Below are 20,658 nucleotides of genomic sequence, written 5' to 3' on the forward strand. Positions count from 1 at the left end.
GTGTAATGAGTGGGTGAATAGCCCCTAAAATATGTTTGTCTTTTTGTGGGTTTAAAGAGGAGCCTTTGGGGTGAAAGGATCAGATCACATCAGAGACCTCCGGATGTGGGAGGAGCTCTCCGAGGGAATGGTGGGTGTGGTGACTCCTGCTCACAGGGGTGGGGAGGGAGGTACCAGGTGACTTCTTACCTGAACTCCTAAGAGCAGCACTGTTGATCAGGCTCCCTCCGTGGGCTTCACTTAGAGATGCCTCACATCTGACCCTGTGGCCTTCGGGTCATTTGTTGGGGGCAGGGGCAGGTACACAATTGACCACATCACTTTTTGCGTTCCTCCCAACCCCAGGGACCTCCTCCTGAAGGTGAGCCCTTGCAGCCTGCTCAGCCCTCGCAGTCCATACAGCCTGCCCCGCCCGTGCAGTCTACACAGCCTGCCCCATCTGCGCCATCCTGCCCACCCTCCCAGCTCAGCCAGCCTGGCCAGCCACCGAGCAGCAAGATGCCTCAAGTCTCACAGGAGGCAAAGGGGACCCAGACAGGAGGCACAGAGCAGCCTCGCCTCCCAGCTGGCCCTGCAAACAGGCCCCCTGAGCCTCTCACACAGGTTCAGAGGGCGCAGGTGGAAACAGGCCAGACTTCCTACCCCTCCCCTGTGTCTGTGTCCATGAAGCCTGACCTCCCAGCCCCTCTTCCTGCTCAGGCTGCTCCAAAGCAGCCGTTGTTTGTCCCCACAACCTCGGGCCCCAGCACCCCACCAGGACTGGCTCTGCCGCACACGGAAGCCCAGCCAACCCCCAAACAAGATGTATCTCCACACTTGACTTCTCAGAGACCTGTGGATATGGTTCAGCTTCTGAAGGTAAGCATGGGCAGGGGGTGCCCCACCTGTGCCCCAAGTTTTGTGGTGTGTTAAAAATGTCCTAAGATTTCCCCAGTTGACCTAGACCAGCAAGCTGCTGCCTAGGGCCATGTGCAGCATGGCTCGGCTCTCCAGCCACGTGCTCACTTCCTGTTTGTTTTCCTGGGAGCAGAAGTACCCCATCGTGTGGCAGGGCCTCCTGGCCCTCAAGAATGACACAGCTGCTGTGCAGCTCCACTTCGTCTCCGGCAACAATGTTCTGGCCCATCGGTCCCTACCACTTTCTGAAGGAGGACCCCCGCTGAGGATCGCCCAGAGGATGCGGCTGGAGGCCTCACAGCTGGAAGGGGTTGCCCGAAGGATGACGGTAAGACTCGGCCCAGGTGGGCAACAGGGAGGGAAGGCCTAGGTGGCCCCCGCCATCCTCTCTCCTTGGCCTGTCATGCATGGAACAAACACAGAAGTGATATTCTTGACATGGGCACATTGTGTTTCCATTTGCAAGTGTAAAAATGCCTCCAGACCCAGAAACAAGGCTTTTTTTCATTCAATAAAGAGTAGACTTTAAAGTCATCTCAGAGGTAGGAGTTTCTCTGGACTTGCTACCCTGGGCTGGACATGGGCTGTCGTTTGGCTAGGAGGCCCCTGATCACTGATGGCTGCTTCTGCCCCAGGTGGAGACAGATTACTGTCTGCTGCTGGCTCTGCCATGTGGCCGTGACCAAGAGGACGTTGTGAGCCAGACTGAGTCCCTCAAGGCCGCCTTCATCACCTACCTGCAGGCCAAGCAGGCAGCAGGGATCATCAATGTCCCCAACCCTGGCTCCAATCAGGTTGGTTGTCCTCTGCCCTTCCCAGATCCTTCTCTGCACATGCACGCACAGATGGGGCTGGTTGCGGGCAGGCAGGCTGACTAGTTGGCTGGTGCCAACTAGAATAGTCTAGGAGTTTCTCAAAGGAGATGGCCAAAAGGTATTTTGGACAGGAGAAGCCAGCAGAGCACGTGGGAGGGGCCGCCACTGCGCATTCTGGGGAGAACCAAGGGAACCGCTGAGAGCAAGAGGCTTTCCTTGAGTTTAATGATGAAGGCCCCAGGGGTTCATGTTCATAGTTTTCTGACACCTGCTAAGTGTCTTCTGGTGGACATAGTTGTGGAGATATTCACTGGTCGGGGCAGATTGGCCTGGCTTTCTGCATTGGGCTTCTGCGGGGCCTTGTTGGAAATGGAATGTGGGGCGGGTGCTGTGAAGACAGAGGGTCCCACTTTGCTCTCTCGTCCCCATCTCCAGCCCGCCTATGTGCTGCAGATCTTCCCGCCCTGCGAGTTTTCTGAGAGTCACCTGTCCCGTCTGGCCCCAGATCTCCTTGCCAGCATCTCCAACATTTCTCCCCACCTCATGATTGTCATTGCCTCTGTGTGAGCCACTGAATGGTCCCCACCTCAGTGTACTTTCCCGAGGCTCTGCAGCAAAAATAAACACAGGACCACCCAGCCACGCGGAGGAAGAAGCTGCTGAAGGGGACAGACTCCACTGCCAGACAGCCAGCCTCTTGCTCTCCTGCCTGCCCGGCTCAGTCGGACAGACTTCTCTGGGCAGTGGTGCTGCTACCTTGTATGTTTACATGACGCTTTAGCCCAAGGACAGACTACCAACCAACGGACTCGCAGACACCTGGGGCTGGGTTTCTCTCTCCTCTTTTTGGAGAAAAGGAACATGGCAGTGGAATGAATTTTTTTTGTTTTTAAGAAACAAGAAAACAGAACTGCCTTTGCACTAAATTAGTGACTTGGACTTTTGCACAGTGAAGACAGGCTGTGACACTCTGGATATCTTGGTGTACGTGAACACACATCGCGGACTCTAATGCAGGAAGGACCTTTAACTTCTGCTGAGACCTTGGGGTCAAGGAACATTTCATTGGGTTTTTTTGTCCCCACCCCTCCCTTTCCCTTGCTCACTTGGACGCATCATCTTTCTGAATTCTCCTGCTGCCACCGTCTTTGATTCACCGGGATGTACAGTTTACAATTGAAAAAGAGCAGACAGAAGGATTTTCTTTCTTGGTGGGATAATGCAGAACTTGGGATGTGTGTATATATAAATATATAATATATATAAATATATATAATACTGACTTAAAAAATCAAATTCCCCTGACATACATTTTTTTTAATCTGTGCCAAAAATGTGTTTTCAGAGAAAAATCTTATTTTCATACTCAGACTTTGTATTGCCACTCATTTGTATAAATGCGCTTCAATACAGCACGGGCCCCGCTCCCGCGATGTGGAAGTGTCACACAGCACCTGTATAAAAAGACTGGCTAATCCCTCTTCCTGTTACCTTGACCTCTCCCCCAACTTCCTAACACTTATTAATTTATGAAACTGTTTTTCTCAGCGCAGTTTTGTTTTGTGTGTCCATTGGATTACAAACTTTATTAAAAAATACAAAACACGTCAAGTGTGAATGTGATTGTTACTTGGGTGGGGAACAGCTTACCCTCATCCCACTTTTGGGTCCTTCCCTCAAGTCTTTATGTGGGACCTGCTTCCTCTCTGCCTCTCAGTCTTCCCAAGTACCCGTTCACCTTGTGCAGAAGAGATTTGTCAGGGGTGCTGAACTTAACCATCTTTTAGTGTTGGGTAAGTATCTATGAAACTTCAAGGTCCCGATTGGTTCTTAGGTAGTGTGGAAGGCACTCAGACACAGCAGCTGAGCTCCTCGGGCTCAGTGAATCCTGTTTCTGCTTCCAGACAAGGATGCCTGCAGCTGGCTCCTTGACAAGCTGTGGATTGCGATGGGAACGGGGGCATGGGGCTAGAGTTGGTGGTCTCCCTCACAGTACCGACGGGGCTGCTACAAACGGCCTATACTTTTGGTGTAGGAAGATGGTAAGTCCCCTCTGAACGAGGGATCACAGCTGCTGGGGGTGAACTGTGGAGAAGGGGCCGAGAGGCATCTCTGACAGGAGTGAGGACGCTGCTCCACCAGCCCTGCCTGCTGTGCTCCCTGCTCCCCAGTGAAGCTTCCAGCTGCTCCTTCCTGTCCCTCCAGGGCCCTGGCCTGGTGGTAGAGACTCCACTGATGCAGTGCAAGTGAATGCTCCCGAAAGATGGCACTGACTTGGCCTCCGTCCTCAGACCGGGGTTACTGGTAAAGCAAGTGTGGAGCCCTCCTGCTCTCTGGGCCCATCAGAACTGAGCTGCTGGCTTGGGCCCAGCCCTCTGCTCTGCCTACCTTGCTGCTCTGGCTGAAAGGACCCCTGGGCCGGGCATGGCAAAAGTGGCCTGGGCAGAAGGGGACAAAGCTCTCTCTGGGTTGCCTGGCCCTGGTAAGCAGCTGTGGCCCCTGCTGGGAGCAGAAGGAACTGCACTCCCCAGGGGCAGAGGGGAGGCTGGGTCCTAAAGTGGAACAAATGAGCAGCCTCGAAGCAGGAGACTGGATGAGATGGGGCACATGGTGCTGTGGTCTCCTGGGCCCAAGTGCCACCCACAGCCCAACTCAGGGCAAAGCAGCCAGCCTGGCTCGAGACAGGTCCTGCAGTTCCAGTCCCATTCGGCAGAAGGGACAGCTTTCTCAGGAGGCCAGTCCCTTAGTAGTACAGTACTTCTGTTGCATCAGCCATAGCTGCCAGCTCCCCCCGCCCACAGGGACCTAAAGGCAGCATTAGAAAATAATCAAATTTATTCTCTCTAGGGAATGGGGCCACCCTTCTCAGTTCCAGGATGCCGTCCATCTTTAAATAAGCAGTCAGGAGAAGGGCTGCCCACTCACTCCGCAGGTGGTGGACATTCAGGAGCTGTGGGGGGCGTCTCTGCCAGTGCGGGCTGGCCCTCGGCCCCGTCCCGAGGGCGGAAGACCAGCTCCCCAGCCTGCAGCACCTGCCCGGCCGGCCACGTGCTGCCTGGCCCGTACTGCTGGTAGAAGTCCGCGTCCGTCTGGAACATGACCAGTGCCTGGGCCGTATGGATTCGCACGTGCTGAGCCAGGCTGTTGGCGTCCAGGAACTTGTCCCCACAGGAGTCACAGGCATAGAGGATGTGAGTGTTGGGGTCTGTGGAGGTGGGGGCTGTGGTCAGGGTGGGAAGGACCCTGGGGTCCACCAGCATTCACACCCTGGGTGGCCCCTCTCACCTTCTTCCTGCACTTGCTTCACAGCTTTGCTGATCTCGGCTTTAAGTACTTCTGTCTCGTCAGCTGTCACCGCAGCCCCTACTGGTACCACTGTGGGCACAATCACAGGGCCTAAGGCGAAGGCCACAGCACCTGCCCCATAGCTGCCACCCAGAGGCAACCTGCCGGGCTTCCCTCTGCTGCCCGCAGCCCGCACCTGTGAGCTGAGTGACAGCCGTGGCTGCCAGGGCCTCAGTGGCCAGCGTGACCATGTCGTCCACGGTGACCACGCTGACCTCACCACCCTCCTCAGGCTCCAGGATCTTGATGCCTGCCTTGCCCTGGTGCACAGTCTTCACGTGGGAACGCAGGTTGTCTACCCGGTTGAAGCCACGACCACACTTGTCACACAGGTAAGGCTTCTCTCCTGGGGGGAGGCAAGGTTCTCTCCTGCCTTTGGGGGAAGGGGCAGTAGGGGTGGGGGTGGGAGGACCTCAATGCCTCCAGCTTGCCCAGCAGCCCTGTCTTTTCCAGTAAGAAAAGTGCTTTAAGATAGATGCCAGCACTGCGCAGACACCCCTAGTGGCACTGGCACCCTGGAAGCTCTAAGAAAATGGGGTCCTCTTTTCAAGTGAACTGCCTTCAAAGCCACCTGCAGCAAGTGCCAGCACCCAAGGCTGTGGTCTGGGGGCACTGCCCTCCCCGCTGCACCCCCACCTGAGAGCAGGGGCTGGGAAGGGACAGGTGCGGGCAGGGGGCACAGGCTCACCCGTGTGGATGATGATGTGCTTGGAGAGGTCCCCCACGTTCACAAAGGCCTTGCTGCACACGCTGCACTTGTGTGGGCGGATGTTGTCATGGTGGCGAATGTGATTTGCCAGCTGGCTGGACTGGACAAATCTGTGGGGCGGCAAGAGAGGGGCTCGCATGGAACTGCCCGGGCCTGGGCCTCCTGCCTCATCTACACTGAACCAGACCCTGGCCAGAGCATGGGCTTGGGCAGCAGTCTGCCAAGGTCCCAACCGAGCCCCCAATTTGTTTTCTGACCCCCTCACTGCAGAGTGCCTGGAACCCGACAGCACCCTGGGGGTGGGCAGGACCTCTTGCCGCAGCGCTCGCAGACGTAGGGCTTCTCCCCGGTGTGCTGGCGCACGTGGGCGATGAGGGAGCTGGCCTGGGTGAAGGCCTTGCCGCACATCACGCACTGGCACGGCTTCTCGCCTGGGGAAGGGGGCAGGAGAAGGCGTTGGCGCCCACTCCCCTCCACCCTGCTCCCTCCCAGCCCGTGGCAGCGCCAGGCTGACACCCACCAGTGTGGATGCGGACGTGCCGCTGCAGAGCGCCAGGGTCGGCAAACTGCCGCTGGCAGTGGATGCACACGTACGGCTTCTCCCCGCTGTGGATCCGCAGGTGCCGCTTGAGGTTCCCTGTGGTGAGAGCAAGGGCAGGCCTGGCATGGGGCACCACCAGGTGGCCGAGGAGCAGGGGTTTGAGGACAGCCAGGGCAGCCCTGGCCCTACCTGAGGTGGTGAACTGCTTCCCGCACTCCCGGCACTTGAGGGGCCCGTCCGCGATGTGGATCTTCAGGTGGGCCTTCAGGTTCCCCACCTGTGCCCAGGCAGGGGTCAGCAGGGCCCTTCACTCAGCCCTGGCCCCTTACCAGCCCTCCCACCAGAAAACGATCAACACTCAGGCCTCCCGGGGACCCTGGATAGCTCCCTCTCTCCTCGGGCCAGTGGACTATTCCAGATCCCAGCAGACAAAGGTAAAACCACCCACAGCCTAGCCTGCCTCAGCCTGCCCTCCCAGTTGCCTCTGCCAAGTGGTTAGGAACCGACCCCAGAGAGAGTCACTTTCCACAGACACAGTGGCTGCTCCCCACTAGCGCTGTGTCCCCTAGGTGCCATCAGGAGGGAGCTTCAGGAGGACAGCTGTGTCTTCCCACTCCACATGGCATGTGTCAGGGCTATGGCCACCAGGGGCAGGGGCTCCTGGATGCTGGCTCCAGGAGGCATCCGCACACCTGGTTGAACTTCTTGTCGCAGTGTGGGCACTTGTGCTCCTTGTCAGTGTCATGGGTCTCCAGGTGGCGCATCTTGGAGGTGGGGTCGGAGAAGGAACGGCTGCAGTAGTCGCACTGGTAGGGCTTCTCCCCACTGTGAACCAGCTGGTGGCGCTTGAGGTTGCCCGAGGTGGTGAAGAGCTTGCCACAGTCCTCGCAGCGGTAGCGCGCCTCGCCCGAGTGCCGCTTCTTGTGCAAGTTCAGCAGGCTGATGAGCCGGTAGCTCTTGCCACACTCCTCGCAGCCATACGGCTTCAGTGGGCTGCATGGTCAGAGGGTGACAGGGAGAGGAGGGCTCGCAGGGCGCAGGGGGCCGGGGCCAGGGCCAGGGGCGAGGGGGCTGGCCCGGGGCGGTACCTATGCGTCTTCTCATGGGCCTTGCACGCGGCCGGGTCAGAGAAGGCCTTGCTGCACTCCCGGCACGAGAAGGGCTTCTCGCCTGTGTGGATGCGGATGTGGCGCTTGAAGTTCCCCGTGTGCGTGAACTCCTTCCCACAGTCCTGCGGGCAAGCAGGGAGGGGGTGCGTGAGGGGCTGCGGGAGCAGGGAGGCCAGGGAGGGGGAGGGCTGGCTCGCCACAGCCCGCACCTCGCACTTGTGGATGACAGAGCCGTAGGCCTTGGACTCTGTGCGGTCGCCGTAGGTGCCTGAGCGCAGGCTCCGGGCCTCTGCACCGAGCTCCTGCCCAGAGTCTGTACCCGCCGACTCTTCGTTCTCTTCGGGGGTCTCGCCATTCTCCAGCTGCGGCCCCTCCTGCTTGACCTCAGCAGGCTCTGTGCCCTCCTCCTCCAGCTCCTCTTCTCCCTTCCTGGCTGGCTCCACCTCCATTTCTGAGAAGAGAAGGCGGGCGCTGAGGCGCTGGGAGGGTGGGGGGGCCGTATCTCGTGCCTCCACACACGCCTTTTCCTCTGCGTGAGCCCCCGGGCTCTGGCACCGTCTGGGAATGACAAGTAAATGATCCCCAGCATCGGCCACAAAAAGCACCTGAAGGTCTGTGACCTGGGTATCTGCTGCTTGGAGGGTGCAGGTGTGTGCCCTGTCCCACTCGGGGGTGCTGTGGGCAGCAAGGCTCGCCCTGCACAGTGCTCAGAGCTGGGAAGGAGCAGAAGCTCACAGCTATGGGACACTTGTGTGCTAATAGAAACGTGGCCAGGACGTTCAACTAAGGAATCGATCTCGAGATTCCAGGACAAGAGAAGATGAAGTCTGTCCAAAAGCTGAAGTGAATGGTGGCTCTGAGTGGGGTCAGCTGGAGGCAGGAGGAGAGGGAGGTCCGGGTGGGAGCCCAGCTGGCCCTGGCTGGGCAAGTACCTTGCTCCGAGCTCTCTGATAACGCGGCCTCTGCTTCTGCGGCAGCCATGCTGCTCGTGGGGTCTGGCTTGAGCTCCACAGGCAGCGGCTCCCTGGGGGCATCGGCCTTCTCCGTCTGCTCCGCACCTGGGATAGGATGGGAATATACCGGAGGCTGAGTTGGGACCCTCTGTCTGGGGCCAGATCGCTCTGCTGGACCAGGCCCCTGGTGGTGGCTGTGGCCCAGGAAGGGAGGCCCCAGCACACCTAAGCTCAAGCTGCTGGTGTCCCTGCTCTGGCTGGAACAGAACCCCCCTGACCCTATGGAACAGAACAAACAATGCACCTTTCTGGGTAACATGAGCTCAAAAAGTACAGGTGCCTGTGCTACCTCCCCCCGAGGCAGCCCTCACTGCCCTGGGCCCAGGCTGCTGGCAGGTGATGGGACAGGTATTCTGGTTTCCTGCTGCCCCTGCCCCCTCCAGGGCAGCCAGCGGGTCCTCAGCATCACAACTCACCGGGGGCTGCACTCTCGGCCTGGCCACCTCGCTCCTCTTTGAGCTCCCTGCCTGGGCCTGTGGGTGGACTGCTCCCCACTTGGTCCAGCCTGCTCAGCATGGTGGCAGCAGCCCTCTCCTCTTTGGCTCTCTTGTCCCCTCCTGGAGATGGAATAAGACAGACCTGCCATTTCCCATCAAGTGCCCACCATTTGGAGGGGTGAGGTGGCTCAGAAGTTGCTAACTCTTCCAGATCTTCCCTGGGGATACATCTAAGTAACTGTTTGTTAATTCTTCACAAGGCGCCCACTCCGTGCCAGGCTGCCAGGGGCGCTGGGAACACAGCAGTGAGGGCGCCGCTTCCGCAGGGTGCGCAGGGGAGACAGGCTCCACACGTGCAGTAAGGTCAGTGCTGGGAAGGGAGGGACATGGGCCTGTGAAAGTGTACAAGGACTCCAGCCCACAGCAGTGTCTGAGGGCTTTCTGAAGAGGTGGAGGGGGGTGCAAGAAGGGCTTGGAGAACAGAGCTGCAGGCAGGTTTGGAAGGAGACCTGCTCATGTGCGAAGGCGCTGAACCCCAAGCACGGCTCCTGGTCCTCTGCTGGGGAAAGGCAGGAAGCGGGCAGGCAGAGGGGCTGTCTTCATACCTGGCTGTGGCTGACCCTCATGAGCACCCCAGCACGAGACAGGGACAGACAAGGCAACTGAGACCCAGTGAGGCAGAGCCCCCATCAAAGGCAGAGGTCTCTGGCCACCTGCTCAGGAATGGCCTGCCAATCAGCTTACCTTCCATGGCCAAGGCCTCCACATTTCCCCCAGGGCTGGTGGCTGGCTCAGCGAGTGTCTTGAGGGCCTGGCAGGCTGTGATGATGTCCTGCATATGGAGGAAGCTGGCCACGGCCAGCACATCATCCACATTCTCAGGGCTCAGGCTCAGCTTGGCCGTGTACATAAACTCCAGCACCTGCCCCAGGCCTGCCGAGGACGGGACAGCCATCACAGACCACACCAGGGCCCAGCACCGGCAGCCTGCCCCACGCCACTCAGCAGCAGGACCCAGGAATTCAGAAAAAGCTGAGTGACAGCCTCCGCGCCTCCCGTGCTGGGGGAGAGGCGGGCAATCTGTGGGTTCTCAGCCCAGCCATCAGCCTCTGAAATGAAGTACACCCACTGAGGGTGTGAATGCCAGCCTTGTACCAAAGATGGGGGTGCGAACACCTGTCCTGCACACCCTCTACCCAGCCACTACACTTCACCAGTGAAGGACACTCCAACCCCACTGTGTTAGCACTGGCTTTCACTAGGGCTCTGCTACCAACTCTATTCGACTGGCTCCCAAACCACTCATCTGACCCCCTTGGGTCTTGGTTTCCGCATCTATACCAGCTTGCATGTCCTTCTTGTGGCATGGCATGCCACTCTGTCCTGGAAGCCCGAATCCAGGACCAGGCCTTCCTGACACTACTCCTAGCCCTTCCCTGGCCATCTCCATCACCAATCATTGCTCCCCACTTCTGGTCAGCACTGGGGTAGGGCTGTAGAACTGACCCAGACATGAGAAGAGGCCAGGGGCCTGCCGGCTCTCTGTCCCTCCTGACAAGTTCACTGTGGCCTAGAGCTTATCATTGAGCCCTTCCTGCCAGTCTTCTCCTCCCTGGTCCACTCCCTGTCACACAACCCTATGGCCTGAGCACACCCTACGGCTTCTGGCCCTTAACAAGCTCGCCCTGGCCCCGAAGGGGTACCTGCCGCGTTACTGATGTCCAGGTGCACCACGTCCTTCTGGTCCACAAAGAGCATCTTGAAGTACTCGCTGCAGGCTGCCAGCACCGCTTTATGGGCCTTAAAGTCAACACCGTCCACCACAAAGGTGCAGTCACAGAGAAGCCCCAGCTGCCGCTGCTGGTTCAGCTGCTCCAAGACGTGCTGGCTGTGCTGGGGAAAGTCCATGGCTGCGGAGAGCCAAAGGGCCTTGTGTTAGCACAGAGACAGGTGGGAAATGCGGGAGAGAGGCATTTCTGCCTCAAAAGGGCAGGTAACTCCAGACACCCCTGCAAGCCAAAACTGACCTGCAGCTCCCTGATTCCTGGGTTTACTGGCCAGGAGAAGTTCCCCAAACCAGAAAGCGTCAAGGCACCAATACAAACAGCCACCTTTCTATCTAGTCAGGTAATGACATGAAAAAGTCAAAAAAGCAAACATAAAGCACTGATTACTGTCTTCATTTCAAAAAAAGAAAAGACATGTCTGGTCAGAAAGCCTGGATGAAAAAAAAAAAAAAAGAAAAGACATGTTGAGTTTAACATTTTTTTTTACAAAAGAACACATGACAATCTCAGAATAAAGGACAGATGTTTCAATTGGACACAGCTGGCTTTAAGAAAACCTTTCTATTTTCTTGTTTTTTTCATTCTGTCATGGGCAGGTGAAGACAAGGTGGATGTTTTATCATCCAGGTTTCAGAACTTGGCCGCCTCCTGCTGCACCCACAGGCTCTGTGCAAGTTCCTTCCTCCCCCGCCAAAGTGCAGGTCTCTCTCTCTGTTCTGTTTCATGGGCTCGAGGAGCTAGATAACGCTGGGAAGTCCTCTGCCTCCAGAAAACCTCTGTCCTAGTGGCTGTCCCTAGAGAAATGGTTAACTCTGATCCTGATCCCAAGAGCTGCTGGGCTGGCCACAGTTTCTCTGTCAAGGCCCTCACTTAATGCCTGGAAATCCCACAACTGTCTCAAGTGAAAATGCTCAGAAAAATTCCATGGCCTGGTGCCAAATAGTCATGAACTGCACAAGCCATGACTAAATAAGTATCTAAACCAGCTTCCCCTCCCACCAGCACCACTCCAGAATAAGTCTCAAGATCAGCAATTTTCTAGCGAAAATAAACAGGCCATCCTTTCTAGAAAGAACCAATTTTGGAATGTTTCAAAATAAAAGCCAACACCTGCTGTCTGAGACCGTATTATACAGAGCCAACAGGCAAGGCTGTCCCGCCCCACCCAGAATCTGGTAAGCGGCAGTGGTTCTCTGCCAGCAACTCTGGAACCATGTTTGGAACTCTTCCCTGAGGCCTGGGCACACACCGAGCTGCCCCGGCTGCTTCTGGGCAGGGGAAAGGGACACCTAGGGCTCTGCACCCCCAGGTTTCAGCAGCTCCTCCCTGGCTCTGGCTGCTCCCCTGTTACATCAGCCTCCCGGGGGTGAGTCACCACTGCAGCGCTGCAGCTCGGAGCCGCAGTGACCATGTATGGCTGTCGGGCTGGGATAAGCCACGATGAAAGCCACGCCCCCTCACGCCAACACAGGTTAGCCTTGGAGGACGCCAAGTCCAGCCACCCTGTGATGTCTAGAAACTTTTCACAAGTGGGAATGTGTATTTGCTGAGCTGGGGGCCCATGGCAGTGGCGACAGGCCGTGAGCGACAGCATGCCAGCCTCTGGGCGTGAGTTCAGAGTTGCTGCTGCCACAGACCCAGAAACTCCGTTCCTCCACACGTCCACAAACAAGCTCCCAGAGCAGCTACTTCTCAGCCCCTCAGTTATTTTCACAGATGCCTGTGGCTAGAGCTCTTGAGTGCAAGGGAAGGCGGGGGAGCCAGAGGCCAGCCCTGCTCAAGAGGTAAAGTGCCACAGGGCCCTGTCTGCTGAAAGGCCTGCTCCAGAGCCGGGACAGTGGCGGCAGCACAGAACTGCCCAGAGCAAAGACTGCTACGACACAGGCCACACCCCATAAAGGCATCTTTCTCTAAGGTCTTCAATCCCTGGAAAAAGCAAGTTCCCATCTGTGACTTGAAGAAACGCGAGGGAGAACCTTGGCTGCACAGTTTCTGAGCAGCGCAGTTTTCTGGAGGGAAACCAACATCCAGTCCGTGGGTTAAGCACTCACGCCAGGGCACCTGGGCCTGGGACCTGAAGGGTATACACGCCAGGCAAGGTATAAAAGAAACAAAGGGCAGGACCAAGAACAGGCCTAGGCCAAATCCACCTTCTCTCTGCTGTGGAAAAGGTCATGTGAACAGACAGGTGTGTGGTGGGCCAGCCCCGCCTCAATCCCCTGCCACCCTGTGGGCCCTCAGGAGCGCCAAGTAGACGATCTCCCAAGTGCAGAAAGGGCGGGAAGACCAGGGCTCCTCTAGGGCAAAATCCTCAATCGGCTCTGGAATGAGCCCTTTGGAATGTTCAAGCCCCAAACCCTCCCCTCCCCTTCACCAGGAGCAGCCCTGATATCTGAGCTGGGTGGGAGTGTCTCCCAGGCCCTGAAACAACCAGAGGAGCTTAAGCTGAACCCACACCCTGCACCCTGGCAGCACAGTTGTTCCCAGGCCCCCCTGGCTGGAGCCGGCCAAAAGCAGAACCTTCCAGCAGGAAAACGATCTGACTTGCCAGGAAAGTAAACTTGAGAAGAGACTCCTAGCCAATAGGATGGAGGGGGCCAGCTCAAAGGCCAGGTGATCAATCTGCCTTGTCTGGAGCCCAAGGCTGCCATGAGCCACAGACCCTAGAGCTTCCAGGGAAGGACAGCACAGCCCAGCACAGAGCTCTCCTAGGTGCTCTCACGCCCCAAGGCCTTGGGCTCCAGAAGACCAAAAAAGGCTGGGGACAGGGTGCATGGTGGCCCAGCACCTCCACCCCACACTCGGGAGAGTGCAGCTGCATGCCCACGAGCAACGTCTTCCATCCCTGCCAACCTCGCTCTTCCGGTCCGAGCTGCCCGCCCAGGGGTGGCTCCTCCCACATGTGGGTGTTAGGAGGAGAACCAGAGGCCTCTGAGGCTGCTCCAACAGAGAAATGCACCTAAAAGGCATCTGTCCTAATAAAATCAAAGAAAGAAAATAGAGAAAATAGGAGAGAGGATAAACAGGGAGAAGGAAGAAGTGAAGATGGGGAAAGTAAGGGGAGGAGGGGAGGACAGGAGCTAGGGAGGGGGGAAAAGCAAAGTGGCCACTTAAGGGCCACCAGCACAATCTGAACACCCCTAGAGACTGAGAGAGCAGCCTATAGGGAGAAGTGGGCTGCCCAGTACTAAATGGCGTCATCCACAGAACTGCATTGTCGCTGTGGACTTTACAGCTGAACCCCACCCTTGCTGCCATCCTGGCAGGTGGAGCTCGGAGGCTGGGAGCTCTGCCTCCCCAGCTGGCTGCTAGGCAGCCCCTCTCCCCAAGGCACACTTGCTCGTCACTCCCTCAGAGGGGCAGAGTTAAAACTGGGCAACCCGCCACATCCAAACCCACAAGAAATGCTCTAGAATGATCACCAGCCTGTGTCCTATTTCCTCTTTTATGTACCCACCAGCAATAGGAACCCAGCAGGATAGCCAGGCTTGGACAGGTATAGGAAGAGCCGAGAATGAGGAAGCTGAGGGGCTATACACATCTCAGGAGCACCCTGTCCTGGGTGCACGCTAAGGGGTGCTGCCTGGGGAGATTTACCCACGGTTACAGGACCGACAGCCAGCCCACTCTCACCACCACCTGGCATGCTGGCCCAGGGAGTGATGAAACAGTGCTCCTGCCGGACCCCAGGACGTGGCGCCCTTCACTCAAGCACACAGTGGGGATTCCTCCATCTCTGCCTCATCTTCCTTGACTGAGCACTAGTCAAAGCTACTTCTAAGAAAGACCATAAAATCTCAGAACCACAGAAAATGCAAACAGAACCAGACCAGAGAGCCCATCGAGCCCAGAGTCCTCATTTCAGATGCAGAAAATGAAGCCCCCAAATGGCACATGGCCTGCCCAGACACCGAGCTGACTTTCCCACACGAAGTCCTGACCGCAATCAGGCACCTTCCCTGTGACACCTCCAGTTGCCCAGTTTTTATCCTTGCCCTCAGGTATGAGAGCTGGGATGCTCTCCTGATGACCAGCAGCCTGGCTGGACACACGGCCCTGGCCTGTCTCACAAGGAATTCACTGGGGAATAAGTGAGGCCTTGAGGAGCACTTGCAGTACGAGTCCAGACAGGCACAGCTCGGCAAATGCACGAGGATGGTGTGGGGCCCGTCAATTCCTCCCCTCCCCACCGCTGCCTGCTCACCAGGATGCAGGGACCGCACCAGTTCCTGACCTGGACCTAAAGCTGCCTGAAGATTCCACCCTGACTCCTTTGCAATCCAGCCGTACACTCTGGGGAGCCCAGGCTCCCCCGTTTGAGAGAGCAACGCATCGAGAGGCTCCAGGGCAGACAGCAACGTGGCGAGGCACGTGGAGAAGAGCAGAGGTGCCCAGCTGATGGCACCAAGGTTCTGCATGACAGGGACGCTTGCTGGGACCACCAGCCCAGCTGCATGCTGTCACATGAACAGCTTCAACCAACACCCTGGGGGGCAAACAAATGCCCAATCAACCCACAAAATTGTGAGAAATACTGAATCATGTGTGGCTTAAGCCACTAAATTCTGGGGTGTCTGCTAACAGCTAGAGAGAACTGAGACAGATGGTGAAACCACACAGCAAAGGAAATTACTAACCAAAAGACTTGGGATGGTGGTGGAGGGCAGTCAGGGCCTTCTGAGGTCCTGGGAGGATTCTTCTTCTTCTCAGGGTGCACCTGGACTTACTATTTAAACTAAAGGTGTACATTTCATATACTTTGGTATGGAGACAGTTCAAAATGTAACAAAATTTTTAATAAGTAAAAAGTGACATAAAGGTGTCAGACTCAATCTGGTCATGGTGTGGAATGCATGTGCAAAGATGGGTCATTTCCAACCATGCTCCTGGCTACTCTCGCCAGAGCTGTCCTGAGGCCCATGGCCTGGAACAGCAGCATGCGGCTATTTTAGCCCCGGTTTGGCAGAGCTAAAAGAGCCGCAAAGGCTCACGTGGGCAGGATTCAGAAGGGCTGGCCACAGAAAACATAATCCATCACGTCTGTCCTTCAGTTCCAAAGCATCCTTGCTGTGTAGGAAAGGTTTCTCCTTGGGCTGCGAAATCCACTCTGCTCGATTCAACAGATTCCCCCCCATAACAACAAAATGGCACTTACAGTCTTTTCAACATGCCAAGCAACACAGTGCCAGGCCTAACACCGCCCAATCACCTAACAACTAGGAGCGTCGCCACCCCAACACCAAGTCCACATCGCCGTCTTCAAGACACAGGGATTCAGGAGGCAGATCAACACCGTGGACTGACTCCAGCTTCCGCCACCTACGAGCCAGCCACCTCCAGCACAGCTTCTCCACTGCAGACGGGGCTAACGGTACTACTTCCCAGATCTGTTACAGTATTAAATATTCATCTTCATTCAGATCAATAAAAATAAAGTAAAATAAATTAAATAATGTATGTGAAGGCCCTGTGCAGCGCCGAGCACGTGGTTAAATATGCAAAAAACTGTCATTAGGAAGTGCAGATGTAGATTACAGGGTTTTTTTTTTAGGCCAAAGACCTTATCAGATGATTTCTACACATCATTTCATGCTGGGTACCTAGAGTGCATTCAAAAACTATTTGGTGACTTGACCTTGTTACGAAGTTGTAATCATAACCCATTATTCCTCCTAAACGCACTCTGGAAAAATCCCAGAGCACAATTAGCATGAAGAGCGGGAGGGCTGAATGGAGGGGGCACTGAGCAAAAAGCCACTCAGAGCTATTTTCTTGATCGGGCCGGCACTTTGTATCGAACAACTGTTCTGTTAAGCCCCAAGGGTGCTCCCGGGTGAAGGCTGAAGTGCCTGCCCAGGGCACTAAGTGGCCCCACAGAGCAAAGCTCCATGTTACAGTCAAATGGGCACCTGTCAAACGTGAAATATTACCCAGGTTATTAGCAAGCACTAAGCTGCAGGCAGGTTTCCAAACTGCCACAGAGAGGGAAACCATTAAGCTGGGAAAACAACTGGCCCACCACTAGGAGATGCTGGTCTTCACAAACAGGCCCCGGCTCCCTGACATACCGCGCCCAGGCCTGGGCCTCCACGTGAGCACAGCCCTGGGCCTCCACGTGAGCACAGCAATCTCTTGTCTGGGTATCTTGAGGAACCTGAGGGCAGGTGAGAGATCATCATTTGGCTTCCAGTTGCTCAGCGTTCCTGATTTTCTAGAAATACAGGCATCTCAACATACATAAATAAATCAGGCCCAAGAAGGCAGCTCACGCCAGGCCAGCCTTGTGAGTGTGAAACCTGCCGAACCCCACCACCCACCCCGGTTGGAGAACCTGTCCCTTTGATGGCTACATGGCAGAGAAGCAAAGATCAGAGACCAGCCCTGCTGTCACTTTCTTCTTTGCCCAGCAAACACTCTTCTTGTATTAAGATTGTGTTTCTCTACTCAGAGCCAGTAGAAGCTAGATTGGCAAATAGAAAAAAAATTTAAAAAAGAAAAATGAAAAATATTGAAAAAAAAAAGATTGTGTTTCTCTTTGGGTGTCGGGCAGATGGGAGGGGGGAGGAGGGGATGGGCACGCACATACATGATGAGTGTGATGTGCACCATCTGGGGGATGGACACACTTGAAGCTCTGACTGGGGGGGGGAGGCAAGGCAACATATGTAACCTAAACATTTGTACCCCCATAATATGCTGAAATAATAATTAAAAAAAGATTGTGTTTCTCAAACTTTTACAAGCAATTTCCCCTTCAGATAAACATACAAATCTGACTTAGCTCCTGATACCCCAGATTCTGATACTTCCTTCCCCACTGGACAGTGCTCACTCCAACCTTGAAAATCACTGCTGTCCTCTACACAGTCCTACCGGCCAAGGGTCAGTAGTGTTTTCTGATGTTTATATTATTAAAAAACAGATGTTTTAAAATCTCAAACAGTCTAAATATAAAATGAAAGTATGATACTGACTTTGCTTTTCAAACTATACTACTGCCACCATCTCTAAGATTTAGGCACGCTTCTGAGAGGGGGTAGCACCCCCCTGTCTGGTCCCTGAAGGACCCCAGTGCTGCAGGCTGAGCAGGAAGGCTAGTGGGCCCTGAGGAAGAGCTGTCCAGGGTCCCAGGCAGCCCAGGCCAGTTTAGAGTCCATTATGCTAGTACTTGTTCCAGGGGCTCCTAAGGCTCAACACAGGGTAAATTCAGGGACTTCCTACCAAAAAGACAAAATCAGAACATGCACACATAGGACTGGGTGGTGTCTGACCATTCCCTGACTCCCCACACACCAACCACAAACACCCAACTACTGTCCTAGCAGCGGCACACTGACACTGAAATGACACAGTATGTCACCTCCTCTCTCCTACCAGTTTAATAAACTCACGGCCAGATAGGACTACTGCTTATCTTTTCCCTGCAGCTGCTTATGGCACCTCACACAGGACCTTGCTCTCAAGTGGTTACAGAACTGGCCAGGCGCGGTGGCTCACGCCTGTAATCCTAGCTCTCTGGGAGGCCGAGGTGGGCGGATTGCTCAAGGTCAGGAGTTCAAAACCAGCCTGAGCAAGAGCAAGACCCCGTCTCTACTATAAATAGAAAGAAATTAATTGGCCAACTAGTATATATAGAAAAAATTAGCTGGGCATAGTGGCGCATGCCTGTAGTCCTAGCTACTTGGAAGGCTGAGGCAGCAGGATCGCTTGAGCCCAGGAGATTGAGGTTGCTGTGAGCTAGGCTAACGCCACGGTACTCACTCTAGCCTGGGCAACAAAGCGAGACTCTGTTTCAAAAAAATTTAAAAAATTTTTAAAAAGTGGTTACAGAACAAGTCGGGGAACAGGCCTACCAGGGAGCATAGGTCCCTGGCCTTTTTTTAATATGACTAACTCAATGTCAAAATATTCCATAGACCCTTATGAAGTAACAGTCATGCTTTTGGTGCCTGTTAACTGAAAAATAATAGATGAAAGCCACTATGAAAAAATGAATTTCCATTCTATTAATCACAACAGCATCTATATGCACTTGAGAAATAATTCTATGTATATGGCTGAGAAATTTCCCTCAAACAGAGAGAAATCAGTGGGGTGATAGATACAGCAGCACAAATACTCATAATTATTGCATTGCCCTCTAGGGGTGTTCAGCCTAGAAATTAGGAAATATTAATAGGTACAGAGAAAAGACTGATGAATTTCACAAACCTCTAATGAGCACCTACCCTGTGCCTGTCTTAGGTGCTGTGTTACAGCTTTGAGCCTAGTGGGGAAGACAGGCAATAACCCACTGTGAGATACGATGGCAGGTATTACACTAAGTGCCGTGGAGACGTGAGAGCAAGCTGAGCAGATAGAGAGGTAGAGGCTATTTAAGATTTATAAAAGGAGTCAAGGAGGCCCTCTGAGGAGATGGCATTTGAGCAAAGACCTGAATGAGGTACGAGAGTGAGCCATGCCACCATAAGCCCAGGGACCACTACAGACACTAGGAAGACTAGATGCAAAGGCCCTGAGGTGGACATGACCTTGCCAAAGGGGCCGGTGTGTTCTGGAGAGGAGCAGGTGAGTGGGAGAATGAACGGTGGGGCTGCCAGCAGCAGGTGCCAAGATCACCCAGGGTCTTAGGGGCACATTAGACTGTAGAGTTTCTTCTAAGTATACTGGATGCCTTGGGAGAGTTGAGAGCAGAAGAGTGACACTTCTAAAGGACCATCTTGACTGCAGTGCAGAGAGAGACTGCAAGAGTGGGGACAGGAACACCAGTTAGGATATTGCAACAAGAGATGGTGGTGGCCTCACCAAGGTGGTGCAGTAAAAGCGAGGCGTGGTCAGTTTCAGGGCATGTGTGGCCGAGCCAACACAAGTAGCTGATCAAGGAGATGTGGGTTTCGAGACAAAGAAGGGAGTCAAGGATGATGCTAAAACTTTTTGGCTTGAGAGACAGGCCCCATGGTGGGGCCATTTGGTGGGGTGAGGAATCACAGTGGGGGAATCAGAGTTGCATTCTGGCCGATAACCTCGAGCTGCTGGCTTGTAGACATGGTGATTAAAGGCACAATACCGAATGAGGTTTATGCAGGAGTGGATATTGGACAAAGAGGACATGAGACCAGTTGACTCAATCCCAGCTCCAGCACTTGCAGGGTGACCTCAGGCAGGTTTCTTTTTTTTGAGACAGAGTCTCACTTTGTTGCCCAGGCTAGAGTGAATGCCGTGGTGTCAGCCTAGCTCACAGCAACCTCAAAAAACTAGCCGGGCATGGTGGCACCGCTCTGTAGTCCCAGTTACTTGGGAGGCTGAGGCAGGAGGATCACTTGAGCCCAGGAGTTTGGGGTTGCTGTGAGCTACAATGGTGCCACTGTGCTCTAGCTTGGGTGACAGAGCAAGACTCTGTCTTAAAACAATAAAAAGAAAACCAGATGATCCCAAGTGAACTCCCTTTACCAGAGAAGTGCAGGGCTCCTCTCCAACAGCAGAAGGTGCAAGCTTTGGGAAGACAGTTGGTAGAGAGGCTAAAGGAGCCACAGCCTGGTCCAATGTGACAAAAAAAGCACACAGGTGTTGTTTCTACCTGGCTTCAAGCTTCTGTTGTCAGGCTTTTTTTATTGTGTAACTTAGGGCAGAGAGCTAGGAAGGGCACACACTCAAGTGATGGATTCAGGGGTCCAGTCTCTATATCCGGTGGGCTGAAGAGTTAGTGTAATGGAAGTTTACTTCAAAGGTAACTGCAGAGCACTACCTAGTGCCAGGTGCCCTGTTGGGAGCTGGTGGCTCCACAGGGAATAAGGCCAGGTGAGGGCCCCACCCTCGGGGACCTTCACCAGGGAAGACAATCTGATGAGTGCTGAAAGGGTGCTGCCCTTTTGAAAAAGACACACAAAGGGAATAACACCAGGCAGAAGACGGCAAAGTAGTGAAGGGTTGGGGGACTGGGCGGAGGCAGGGCATGCCTCAGCACCACAGGGGAAGGAGTGAGTGGAGAAGGTGGTGCAGGGGGTG

General features: G+C 55.0%; 2 protein-coding genes across 9 annotated transcripts in view; one reads left to right on the forward strand and one right to left on the reverse strand.

The window, feature by feature from the left end:
* SPEN (spen family transcriptional repressor) overlaps nucleotides 1-3,318 on the forward strand; it is an 87,275-nt gene extending 83,957 nt beyond the window's left edge. For all 4 annotated transcript variants that reach the window (XM_012763054.3, XM_075994357.1, XM_075994359.1 and 1 more), the window contains 4 exons: nucleotides 346-858; nucleotides 1,031-1,225; nucleotides 1,533-1,691; nucleotides 2,148-3,318. In XM_012763054.3, coding sequence (XP_012618508.2) covers nucleotides 346-858; nucleotides 1,031-1,225; nucleotides 1,533-1,691; nucleotides 2,148-2,279 — 999 coding nt within the window. In that variant the 3' untranslated portion in view covers nucleotides 2,280-3,318. The remainder of the gene's footprint in view (nucleotides 1-345; nucleotides 859-1,030; nucleotides 1,226-1,532; nucleotides 1,692-2,147) is intronic.
* Nucleotides 3,319-3,346: 28 nt separating this feature from the next.
* Nucleotides 3,347-20,658, reverse strand: part of ZBTB17 (zinc finger and BTB domain containing 17) — a 32,807-nt gene continuing 15,495 nt past the window's right edge. The window contains exons 2-16 of one of the 5 annotated variants that reach the window (XM_075994364.1): nucleotides 16,722-16,807; nucleotides 10,570-10,776; nucleotides 9,611-9,799; nucleotides 8,846-8,986; nucleotides 8,349-8,474; nucleotides 7,626-7,867; nucleotides 7,396-7,538; nucleotides 7,000-7,300; nucleotides 6,497-6,584; nucleotides 6,287-6,403; nucleotides 6,077-6,197; nucleotides 5,746-5,876; nucleotides 5,194-5,430; nucleotides 4,998-5,087; nucleotides 3,347-4,917 (exon numbers count right to left, since the gene is read on the reverse strand). In XM_075994364.1, the coding sequence (XP_075850479.1) occupies nucleotides 4,634-4,917; nucleotides 4,998-5,087; nucleotides 5,194-5,430; nucleotides 5,746-5,876; nucleotides 6,077-6,197; nucleotides 6,287-6,403; nucleotides 6,497-6,584; nucleotides 7,000-7,300; nucleotides 7,396-7,538; nucleotides 7,626-7,867; nucleotides 8,349-8,474; nucleotides 8,846-8,986; nucleotides 9,611-9,799; nucleotides 10,570-10,776; nucleotides 16,722-16,807 (2,503 nt within the window). In that variant the 3' untranslated portion in view covers nucleotides 3,347-4,633. Of the gene's footprint in view, nucleotides 4,918-4,997; nucleotides 5,088-5,193; nucleotides 5,431-5,745; nucleotides 5,877-6,076; nucleotides 6,198-6,286; nucleotides 6,404-6,496; nucleotides 6,585-6,999; nucleotides 7,301-7,395; nucleotides 7,539-7,625; nucleotides 7,868-8,348; nucleotides 8,475-8,845; nucleotides 8,987-9,610; nucleotides 9,800-10,569; nucleotides 10,777-10,893; nucleotides 11,047-16,721; nucleotides 16,808-20,658 lie in introns of those variants that run through there. The other 4 variants (XM_075994372.1, XM_075994369.1, XM_075994368.1 and 1 more) reach the window with 4 other exon arrangements.

This window comes from Microcebus murinus, chromosome 2 (genome assembly GCF_040939455.1).
Source record: "Microcebus murinus isolate Inina chromosome 2, M.murinus_Inina_mat1.0, whole genome shotgun sequence".
In the NCBI taxonomy this organism is placed as follows: Eukaryota; Metazoa; Chordata; class Mammalia; order Primates; family Cheirogaleidae; genus Microcebus; species Microcebus murinus.